This window comes from Nicotiana tabacum, chromosome 20, assembly GCF_000715075.1.
Source record: "Nicotiana tabacum cultivar K326 chromosome 20, ASM71507v2, whole genome shotgun sequence".
In the NCBI taxonomy this organism is placed as follows: Eukaryota; Viridiplantae; Streptophyta; class Magnoliopsida; order Solanales; family Solanaceae; genus Nicotiana; species Nicotiana tabacum.
Genome location: NC_134099.1, coordinates 41531054 through 41543213, shown reverse-complemented (window position 1 = coordinate 41543213; position 12160 = coordinate 41531054). Strand labels below are relative to the sequence as shown.

Sequence of the window (12160 nt, the reverse complement as noted above, 5' to 3'; positions counted from 1 at the left end):
GCAGTGGCAGTTTGGATGGTTGGCCTGCTAGAAGAACTGAGAAATATTGTGATTAAACCAATGTACTTACACTGTGACAGCAAAGCTGCTTTGCAAATAGCAGCTAATGCCATATTTCATGAGAGAACAAAGCATATAGAAATTGACTGCCATTTTGTGAGGGAAAAGATCAAGAGAGGACTGATCACTACAAAGTATTTGTCCACCAAACAGCAGCTAGCAGATTTGATGACCAAAGGATTGGGAGCTGCACAACATCATCTGTTATTATCCAAGCTGGGAGTGTTAGATGTCTTCCACTCTCCAGCTTGAGGGGGAGTATTGAAGTGCAGAAATGATGACTTGAGTAGTTACGAGGGTCATTTGGCAATTAAGAAAGATAGAAGGGACTAGTTGATTACTTAACAGTGCAAAATCTGTTATAAATACACTATTAGGTACCTCATCGTACAAGACTGTCATTTTCAATAATACAGTCGACTCCCTTCTTCCTCTCTTCTTCTTCTTCTTCCTCTGTCCTCCTCTCAATACAGAATCTATGCCCTAGATAGAAATGACAATCGATTAATCTGCATGTTGCTCGATCTGATTAGCTGAGAATTCTACAAATTTACACTCACCTATCAAACACTGAAAAAATATTTCTATCCATGAAAAATGATTTTTGGCATACCTAATATATCATGTTTATACCAACCCAATAAATACATAATATATGTCATTACAGATATTATTATTACTAAACTTCAGTTAAATACTCATTCTCACCTTATTTTATCTTTTACTATCATAAATAAATATAAATTGATATATAAACATCGAGTATAAATAAATTTTGTCGTATTTACATCTTACTTTTTTTTATTGGTAAACCGAATATGAATTATAATTAATCATAGAGCAAAATTTACATAGTTGGGGAAGCGTTGCTCCTTGGTAGTACAGAAATTATTTTAAATTAATGTTATGTTCCAAAATTTGTCTAGAAAAAGTAGTTTCTAACACATCTACCCAACAAATAAAAGTACTAGTAAACACAAGAGGAACTGCTAGAATTCTTATCCTATCAATAATTTCTTTATAACCCTTTTTCTAGTTGGTCAGCTACTTGATTTTGCTCTTTGTAATTGTAGCTGATTACTGGATTTCATCGCCATTCCATCATTAACCTGCACTAGAAACCAAAGCATTGTATGTAAGGCGGCCATGTTGGATCATTCTAATTCCCTCAGAGGCAATCTCCAAAGGAGTGAGACTGTTGAACAAATAATTTTAAGTCCCTGCATGATAGCTATTAATTAGCTAATAATTCATTAAGGGTACTGGTTGTTTTTTTTTTAATTGTGGCGTTGTAAAAAGTTTATAATCATGTCCGCTTCACAAGATAATGATGATTACTAGGATGTAAGATTTAGTTCAATCGGATTTTTGAGTATAGGACGTAACAATTTAAACATCTACGGTGAAACTCTCTAAATTATTCTTTTCTCATTTAACGGTCTAAAATAACGTTCTCATGTATGACATTTTTCTCATTTAACGGTCTAAAATAATGTTCTCGTGTATGACATTTTCAACTGGAGTTTGAAAATATACAAATCAATAAATTACAAAGTAGTCAAAAGTAATAAGAAACTCAACTTTTGAAATTTTTTCTTTTTTGGTAAAGCTTTTTAAATTAAATATTGATTATTATTTTGTTTGTTCCTATGTTTTTCTTTTTTAACTCCTCCACTTTGCGATGAGTGTCTTGGGATACAAATTGCATTAACAATAGTTCCATAAACTTTTGCATCATCATCCTAAATAAATAATTCCTACTGCTAATTGTTGCATTGTCATCCAATTAGTACTTATAAACAACATTAACATAGGGGCCCTTATCATAATTACGAATTAGAATGGTGAACAGTTTTTTGTTGATATCTCTTTAGAAACTATATTAGTGAATATTGTACAAGATTAGATTTTTTAAATATCCAAAAATAAAAGATAATGAAGGATTCTTTTGAGAAAACTTTGAACACAACTATACCGTTAAGATGTCACTATACATTTTACTCATTAATCCATCAATCACAAATGCTTTTAAATAAAAAAAAATGAAATAAAATAAACCGAGTCCGCTTGTATATAGGGGAGGCCCATTTCTTAGTGTTCTCTTAAGTCACAAAAACATCAAGAATTCGTCAGATGACGTACACACAGATTAATTTATACATCATTATTATATCCTCGCTGGAAAAAGGGAAATATACACATTGAAAAGCTTATTGAAATAAAAAATGAAAACCAATCCTGGTTCGAGAATTTAGTGGCCACAAGAAAGATAATTGAGAAGAAAATATACCAAGAAAATCCTTAAACCACAGGAAGAATTACAGATTTTACCCTTGTCACGGGCTTTTGTCCCTGACCAAGAGGTACAAATGCAAATTTATCATCTTTCACTTAAAATAAAAGAAAAAGTTTGGTAAGAGAGATAAAGAGAGGAGCAATAATTAATATAATGGCACACATGAGAGTAATACTATTTGAAGGTGAGAGTGAGTGAGAACTGGAGGATCACAAAAAGTTGCAGAAAAAATTCATTGCATAAAACAAAATAGTAGTAATGTTTGAGGCCTTAACGCGTTCACAACCCATTTGAAACCAAAAAAACGTACCATCAAAAAACCAGTATGGTTCCTGTGCACAGTTCTACGCGGCTTCTATGGCTTATCTGTCACTAAATTTAGCCTCAAAAGGCAGCCCCCACCCCACCCACCTCACCATCCCATGCCAACCCCCAAATAAGAACTTAACTTATATATGGCGCGCCATTCTTTTTTAATTGCACCACCTAATGTTAGTATTTTTGTTTTCGCTTGATTTTTGATTGGTTTGTTTGTCATTGTCATTGCCCCTTCTTTTTATTTTTACTGAACTGAGGGTCTACCGGAAACAGTCTCTCCGCCTTTCTAAAAGTACGAGTAAGGTCTGCGTACACACTATCCTCCACATACCCCACTTGTGAAAATATACTGGGTTTGTTGTTATTGTTGATTGCGCGCCATAAAGCTTAAGTTTAGTAGTTAGAGTACAACATGTAATGAGAGATTTAGTTATATTTTACAGGTTTGAACCTTATTACAAATAAAAATCTGATGTTTAAGTGAAAAATGGTCCGCGCACCATTGACCCTAAAATTTTTTTGGATTAGTAAGGACAACTTATACACAATGCAATGCAGAAAAAATTATACTATCAATGTATTTAAATCATTTACTGTATTTTTTTGTTACCAAATTAAGTGATAGTGCAAAAAAAAAGAAGAAGAGGAAACTGTACTCCTGAATTTAAACTCGAAAAAAAAAACTCTGGTTTGATCGCGAGGAGAGGGGAATGGGGTTGTTTAGATGGGTTTCCCAATATGCTAATGCCCTTATCTTTAGGGTAGTCCTCTCTTTAAGCCTTTGTTGTCTCAATAAAGACTCTTCTCAATCTCAAAGAAGGTCATTAATGTTAGGGGTTCCCAAAATACTATTGCCCCTAATCTTTAGGCTAGCCCTCTCTCCAAAAACTTCTTGTCTAAATGAAGACTCTTGTCAATCTCAAAGAGGATTATTTAAATATTACTGATTCCTAGAGACTTGGATTTATAATACTCTTGTAATGTGGCAATGCGAAGTGAATTTGAAAAATTTCCCCTATGAGGGCTAAACTGATAATGCGTCTAGTGAAGCTAAAAAAGGTACCCCAACTCTAATTTTTTAAAAAGGAATGAGTCTTCCACGTCAGAAAGCAGACATAAACAAAAGAGGCTCAACAAAGGAAAAAGCTTTGCTTACTAATATAATCCATCTTTCAATTACCAAAAAATGAAAGAAAACCAAGTTTGTGGAAGTGTAACAAAAAAATCATGCTACGAGCATGATTAATCAAGAAACCAAAACCCTCTACTAAAAATACTGACAGATAGTGTTTAAACTTGAAAAGGGCAAGAGCACAACTAACCCCACACTCCATTTATCATCTCTGCTTTCTACTATACTCTTTTAGAACCTTCTACTATAAATTTTGTGCCTCCAACCAAACCTCCCACCAACATTCTACTCTTCACCTCCCCCTTTCTCTCTCTGTTTCACACTAAAGAAATGCACACCAAACCTCTTTCTTTCTGCATCTTACTTGTTCTCCTGTTCAATGTAAGTAACAATCTTTAATCTTATACTCATATTTATTTCAGTTTCTTGAAAAAATCTTGATTTTGTATGAAAGACTGTAACTTTATGTACTTAATGGGGTGTGAATGCAGGTTGTTGTAGCTGGAAATGGAGATAATTCTGGTGAATCTGGGAACCCATTTACACCGAAAGGTTATCTGATTAGGTACTGGAAGAAACAAGTCTCAAATGACTTGCCAAAGCCATGGTTTCTTCTCAACAAAGCGTCACCATTGAATGCTGCACAATATGCAACTTACACAAAGCTTGTAGCAGATCAGAATGCACTCTCCACACAGCTTCACTCCTTTTGCTCTTCAGCAAATCTGCTGTGCGCCCCAGATTTGTCACCTAGTCTTGAAAAACACAGCAACGATGTCAACTTTGCATCTTACAATGACAAGAACTTCACCAATTACGGCACTACCAGAGCTGGCGGATTTGACGCGTTCAAGAATTATTCTGACGGAGAAAACATCCCTGTAGATTCTTTCAGACGCTACAGTAGAGACTCCGGTGGCCATGATGATAAATTTTCCAATTATGCCCCTGATGGGAATGTAATTGACCAAGCTTTCAACACCTATGGCACAAATGCTGCTGGGGGTACTGGTAAATTTACAAACTATGGTCCAAATGTTAATGTCCCCAATATTAGGTTCACTTCCTATTCCGACGCAGCTACTGGTCGGAATCAAGATTTTACTACCTACTCACAAAATGCTAATGCTGGTGACCAAGCTTTCACTAACTATGGCAAAAATGGGAATGGGGCTGATAGTAAATTCACCAGCTATGGTACCGACACCAATGTTATAGGTTCAACATTTACAAATTATGGTCAGACAGCAAATGGTGGGAACCAAAATTTCACATCTTATGGTACCAATGGAAATGTTCCTGAAAATAATTTCAAGAACTATGGTGCTGGTGGTAATGGTCCAACTGAGACCTTTACTAACTACAGAGATCAATCAAATGTTGGTGATGACTCGTTTCAGAACTATATCAAGGATACAAATGCTGGTGAAGCAAATTTTGTCAACTATGGTCAATCTTTTAATGAAGGTACTGATAAATTCACTGGCTACGGTAAAGGTGCTAACGACCCAAAAGTTAATTTCAAAACTTATGGGGTTAATAACACTTTCAAAGATTATGTCAAAGATTCTGCCACATTTTCTAATTACCACAACAAATCATCCCAAGTTTTGGCTTCGTTGACTGAGGTCAACGGTGGCAAAATGGTGAATAACCGGTGGGTTGAGCCCGGAAAGTTTTTCCGGGAGAAGATGTTGAAGAGTGGTACAGTTATGCCTATGCCAGATATAAAGGATAAGATGCCTAAAAGGTCTTTTTTGCCCCGGGTGATTGCTGCCAAATTACCATTTTCTACCTCCAAGATTGGCGAGCTGAAGAAAATCTTTCACGCTGCCGATGACTCTCCGGTAGCAAAGATGATCGGCGATGCTTTGACGGAGTGTGAAAGAGCACCGAGCGCCGGCGAGACCAAACGGTGTATTAACTCAGCTGAAGATATGATTGATTTTGCAACTTCAGTTTTGGGCCGGAACGTCGTCGTTCGAACAACAGAGAATACAAAAGGGTCAAAGGAGAATATCATGATAGGATCAGTCAAAGGAATCAACGGTGGAAAAGTCACCAAATCAGTGTCTTGTCATCAGAGCTTGTTCCCTTACTTGCTCTATTACTGCCATTCGGTTCCTAAAGTTCGGGTCTACGAAGCGGATATCTTGGACCCGAATTCAAAGGCCAAAATCAACCATGGAGTTGCTATTTGCCATGTGGATACGTCTTCATGGGGACCCACTCACGGAGCATTTGTTGCACTCGGGTCGGGACCCGGGAAGATTGAGGTTTGTCACTGGATCTTTGAAAATGACATGACTTGGGCAATTGCTGATTGAGCCAAGCAAAGGATTTGAATTGAATAAATGTGCAATTTTTCTTATTCGGGTCGAACCGGGTGTGTTACAAGAAGAAAAAGGTACCACTGCTTTGACTTTTATAGTAATTAATTATTATTATTATAGACTCATTTATATTTTGAGTACCCTTTTGTGTAAGTTGTTCAACTTTTGCCTTCATAAAATTTGAATGGCTGTCAATTTACATTTGTTTTGTAATCATTCTATCGTTGTCTCTCTTTATTTGGGCAAAGTAATTGTTATTAGTCTATGATTTGTGCATTCATATTCGTTTTATTGCTCCAAGTAGAAAAAGGAAAATAGATTAACAAAATATGCCAATAATCTTTATAAAGTGTCCGTATGAATAGACAAGTTAACCTTCACAACTTTAGAAATTGATTGCTCTCTTTTTTTATATCTTTTTTTTTTTTATTTTTGCAAAATAAACAGCATCTCATTTTGGTAATGTGACGGAGTATTGTGTAGAGGTATAAGTTTTATCATAAAAGGAAAATTAAAAAGTTGGTAACATTAACTCTGACATAAAGGTATTTATAACTTTATAAATGTTCTTTCAATAATTTATAACTTTTGTGATTTGGACGTAAAATTATTTGTGCATCAAGTTATCTTGCTTATTTCATCTTCTCAGACCAGTGTGTTTGGCATAACAAATGTCATTTTTGGTGAAAATTTTAGTAGAATGGTCAATGAATAAAATTATTTTCTTAAATATATAAAAATTAATAGTGATATTAGCAACTGAGAGAGTGTTTTGATACAACTTTTTAGTCCTAAAAGTTAGCATAGTGCCTAAGCATTATTACAAAATATTAAAAGCTAAAATAGTTGTAGGGAAGATAATTTTTGTCACTTATGGACAGGGACATAGCTAGCCTTGCGGTTACGGGTTCGGCCGAACCCACTACCTTAGTCCAAATCATGTATTTAGTTTAAGAAATTAATTGAATATATACAAATTATTAATTTAAAACATAGTAGCTTAAAAGAACTAGAATTTCGGTCCGATAAACTTTAAATTCTGCCTCTGCCTCTGCTTATGAATAAGGGTAGCAAAATGGTTTAAATAAAACAGTTGACCACCCATACTATCCATTAGAAAATGGGTTGTATAATGGACTTTTAAAAGACGGGTCAAATATGGATAAGAACCATATTATTCATTTAGAAAATGGATAACCAATGAATAACTAATGGATAACTAATGCTTTTGACTTTTACATTTGTAAAATATCAAATTGGTGGTTCCTCAAGTTTGGGAGAATGAGAATAGATTCTCCCAAAAGTGATCATATTCAAGAAGCCACGAGTTAACCCGTTTATTATCCGTATTAAATATGAGTCAGATTAGATAATTTATCCAATTTTTATTACCCGTTTTTTATCAGTCTCATATTCAACGCGATCCGACCCGCCGATTTGTTACCCTATGGATGAAGATAATATTTTCGCTTTTGATGGAGGAAAATACCTTCAACTAAAAAGATCGAAAAAATTAATGACTTCCTCTTTGAAAAAATTATATTGGTATATGGCGTGAATAAACTAATTCGGATTTGTTTAATTTATATACATTGATAATATAAATAATTTTTACTCTATCAGATCACAAAATTTGCAGGCAACTGCACATAAAAATTAAACTTTATAATTTTAAAAATAAGGCAAATTACATGCTATAAATAGATAGCCCGACAATGTAAAATTTGTACACAACATATAATATAAATCTCATCAGAAATTGACAGAAATATTTTGCAACCACCTCTACCAGCACTTGATAGTCAGAACACCATTTGGAACTTTCAGGCTTCAGCTAGTCACTTAGATGACAAAAGCAGAAATATCATCTTTGCCTAGCCTTGAACTCTTGACCTAGTGGTATGGAGAAAACTCCCTCAAGCACTATGATAGATAGTGACCAATCACAAACACATAATTGAACACAAATCACTCTTGCAAAGAAGTTCATGTGCACCCCATAGCCGTACTATAGGCTTGCTCGCAGTGTATATCTCTATTAATCTAAGCTAGCCAAGTCTATGATCAATTAGGTCTTTTAGGGTTGTAATGTAGGCTAACGGACGAGTAGGATAGATTCGGATATTATTGTCTAACCCTCCTAAGCACTTTAATACACTACACTCAACATTCAAGCACATATTTTTCTCAACGAATTCACCCTGCCGCAAAACCATAAACAACTTAGCCCTTTTTGTTTAAGCACTTATATATCTCCACTAGCACAAATTAAGAAGATTAGGAGGTGTGGTTTTCCCTTTTTGGAATATCAACATTTTTCTCAATTCTTCCTTCGTATTTTACTCTTTTTTTTTCTACACACACTCCCTACATTAAAGTTCTCGGCTAGTAGTCTTTCATAACTTAGTGAACCTTTTGGGCCCTTCCATTGTTCCTCAAAAGCTATTTCTCAAGATACCACCTTACTTCTTTTAGCGACTACGTGACTTGGGAGGTAAAGGTTCAACAAGCAAAAGTTAAAAACAAAAATGGGGATACATCTTGTAATGTGGGTTCCACAGGCTCAAATGGGCTAGCAACGTCAAATTTTATTTGTAAGTAATAACTACGTCCATGATCAAGCAAAGAAATGTCTACGTCATTTTCTAGACTAGTACAACTTAATGATTTTGCTTTGATTAACACACCGGGCAAGTTCTAGACCGCACATAATAGCACAGAACATCACGAATCCTCTCACACACACACATTGCACATGACTTAATCAAGACAACTTTGTTCAACTCTCAAGTCCAACAAAATAAACATAGTTGAGAAATTTAAGCAACAATGCACTAGATGTGATACGAGCCAAGCAACTGAGACAAGGAGAACAAAGTAGGCTATTCATTTTTGAACTGAGGAATCAAATTTCAAACCAAATACCACAGGAAGATAGATCGCATGCCATCGCCTGAAGGTGCCAACATCAGACATGTCAAAAGGTATCTTGAGCAACTCAATTTTTCTTCCTATCCTAATCCTAGAAAGTGATGCTAGGGTAGGAACCCGTATTTTAGCTATAGTTTACACTCTAATTACTACACTTTGAATGTATTTAAGCCTAATTATTAGTACTTTGTACCTATTTTATGTATTATATTGTGTAGGATGTGATTTCAAGTGAAGAAGGAAGTTTGGAGCTAAAATAGATGATTTGGAGCTTTAAAGTCTGAGCAGAAGCCCAATAAATTAAGCCGGGATCATGTACGGGGGTCGAGGACTAAGTTTGAATGTCAAAAGGTGAAAAAAAAAGATTATTCTGAGAAAAATACACTACCGCTCAGCGCCATGCACTGCGGGGTGTAGGGTGCTAGTGCAAAATTCCTATAGAGTGAAAAAAATAGGCTTCTGAACTTTCCCACAAATACGGTGCATGGTGGGTCGCCTAGGGCACCGCGGTAGGGTAATTTTTCGTCCCACTTTTTTCACTTCGGCTTAAAGAGGGTATTTTCTTCCGTGCTTGTTCCTACATGGTATAGATATACCAAAAATGCTATTTTTAGAGGAATTTTGACTTACGGAAGATTGGGAAAGCATTGGAGATTCTAAGGCACAAGGATTCATAATTTTTCTCAACTTAACCATGATTTTGGATTGAATTCATATTATTTTATTCTTTAACTCCTTTTGCGATGATTTTCTCCATGATTATGGAGTAGTTTACATTAGAGTTTGACGGATATGATGTTTGTTTGATATTTGTGGATTTTAACTCTTGTTATTATGCATGAATTCGTTTATGGAGCTTTGAAATTAATTGCAATTTTGTTCACCGAATTATTTAATCGAAAGAGGAATATTGTAGGTGATTATATTTGCATTATTTTATTTGGTTTTATTCAGTGATTCTTTTAAATAATCGAAACAGCTCATTGAATTGTTCATTAAATCAAGTTAGGAGAATATTCGAGAGACGTTTTCCTAAAGACTAGCCCATTAACGTATTTTTGCATACATTCACAGTGCTTTATATTAGTTCACCTTGTAGAGTTCAGATTTAATCGAGAGAGGATTCTTGGCTATACGATTGAACTAATCATCGAGCGAATTCGTGAGAATCATTAGAACATTAGAGTGAATTGAACTAGAGTTAGATCCTTAATAGCTATCTTGCACCTATCCTGTCACGAACCTTATTTCTCGTTGATTATTTTTGTGTTACTCAACTATAATCTCTCCATAATCATTGTTCATAGTTAATTTTAGTTCATAATCATTCCAATTAGAGTGTTAATTATTCTGAATAGCGTTTAAGCTTGAAATTACTGGAACATTGTTTAAATCTAATCCATGTGGATATGATAATTAATCTATACTATTTTTGACTAGCGAACTTAAGTTTTACACGTTGATTTGCGCTCTTCAAATTTTGGCGCCGTTTATGGGGATTGCAAATAAATAGTATTCAAAATAATTTTTGGTGTTAATTTAGGAACCAACTTTATTTTCTCGTATTCACGTTTTCTCACTTGTGTGCAGGAAACATGGTATACTTCTCTAGTGTATGACTCGATCTCCTTCAAAGAAAGGGATACCTTATGAACCGGAGTTGGAGAAACACCTACCACAAATGAGAAAAGAAAGAGGATCCGAAAATTTCTTGGGGTAATCTTCGACCCAAGAATATATGGCAAAAAATGGTAATGATGGAGTCAATTTGGCTGCAAGAGAAGTAGCCCAATAGGCAGAAGCAACTGCTGATGCAGCTCTGGGATATGATGAAATTGTTAATGGGGATGGAAGATGTATATTCAACCTGAACCGACCTCTTGTGGAAGATGCATTCGAAAATATGGGTCCTAGAGCAGGTAGATCAATAGGTGACTACACCGGGACAATCTACTACCAAGGATTATCTACTGTGCGACCTCCTCCGATCACAACCAATAATTTTGAGATCAAGAAAGTGCTACTTGTCACACCTCCTTTTTGCGCGCCCCGCCCCGACGGGTTAAATGCGCGGGTGGGAGTTTTTTCAATTTAAGTGACAATATTCGAAATGGGATTATTTATTTAATTCAGAGTCGCCACTTGGGAAAGGTTTGGCTTTTGGTGTCCCAAGTCACCGGTTTATCTTGAATCCCAAATCGAGGAAATTTTCGACTTTTCCAAATGAAGTCTGCGAACCAGAAATTCTAAGTAAGGAATTCTGTTGACCCGAGGGAAGGTGTTATGCACCCTCGAATCCCGTTGTTCTAGCACGGTCGCTTAAATTGTTATAATGGCTAAATATCTGATTTAAATACATGTTATGACTTACGTGCTTTTATTAAGTTTAAAACCGCTTTTATTATTATCATTTATTTTTACAGAATTGCAACGTCGTGAAAATGCATATCGAACCACGTCACAATCAATGCACCCGTAGTTGTTAACACATTTTGACTTCGTTGGGACTTGGACTTGGGTCACATCAATGTGCACCCGATTTTTAAGAATATAATTTACTAAAGTCGCGCCTAAAGAATCTAAACGCGTTATTATCTTTGTAGAAGACCGTGAAATTTATTAAATGGCCTATCTTGAATTCTAAATAATTACCATGGTTATTTATTGAGGGCCCCGCAATTTTGCATCTTTGTTTGGCGAGGCTCATCTCTATTTTAGAAAAGGATATCCTAAAATGGCTACATTTCTAATGCATTTGTCTCTAAAACTAGAAGAAAAGGTACATGCTAATTCAATTATAGGCTTTGGCCTAATCCGGATTTTTGTCAGTTTCTGATTAACTACTTATAAAGTAAAAACGTCATGCCTTGCGAGGATGTTTCAGTCGAATCAAAAAGACTACATATGAGATTGATGAAATGCAATACCTAATCCGAACATTTTTTGAGTTGAATTCAACTGAACTTATTTGGCCTAGATTAAAGGGATTAACTACTAGACATTGTTACTAAGGTGATTTGAATGTGATCTTGTGCACTACCTAACGAGACACAGCAAAAGGACATAAAATAAAACAAAGCAGCATAGTAT

At 35.3% G+C, this 12160-nt stretch overlaps 1 protein-coding gene across 1 annotated transcript; it reads left to right on the top strand.

Moving 5' to 3' along the window:
- The first annotated feature begins 4085 nt into the window (after nt 1–4085).
- On the top strand, nt 4086–6354 carry LOC107769321 (polygalacturonase-1 non-catalytic subunit beta-like). The gene is given in 2 exon segments (NM_001325021.1): nt 4086–4187; nt 4298–6354. Coding segments are annotated over 2 exon segments (1887 nt in total). The 5' UTR covers nt 4086–4136; the 3' UTR covers nt 6134–6354.
- Nucleotides 6355–12160: the final 5806 nt, after the last annotated feature.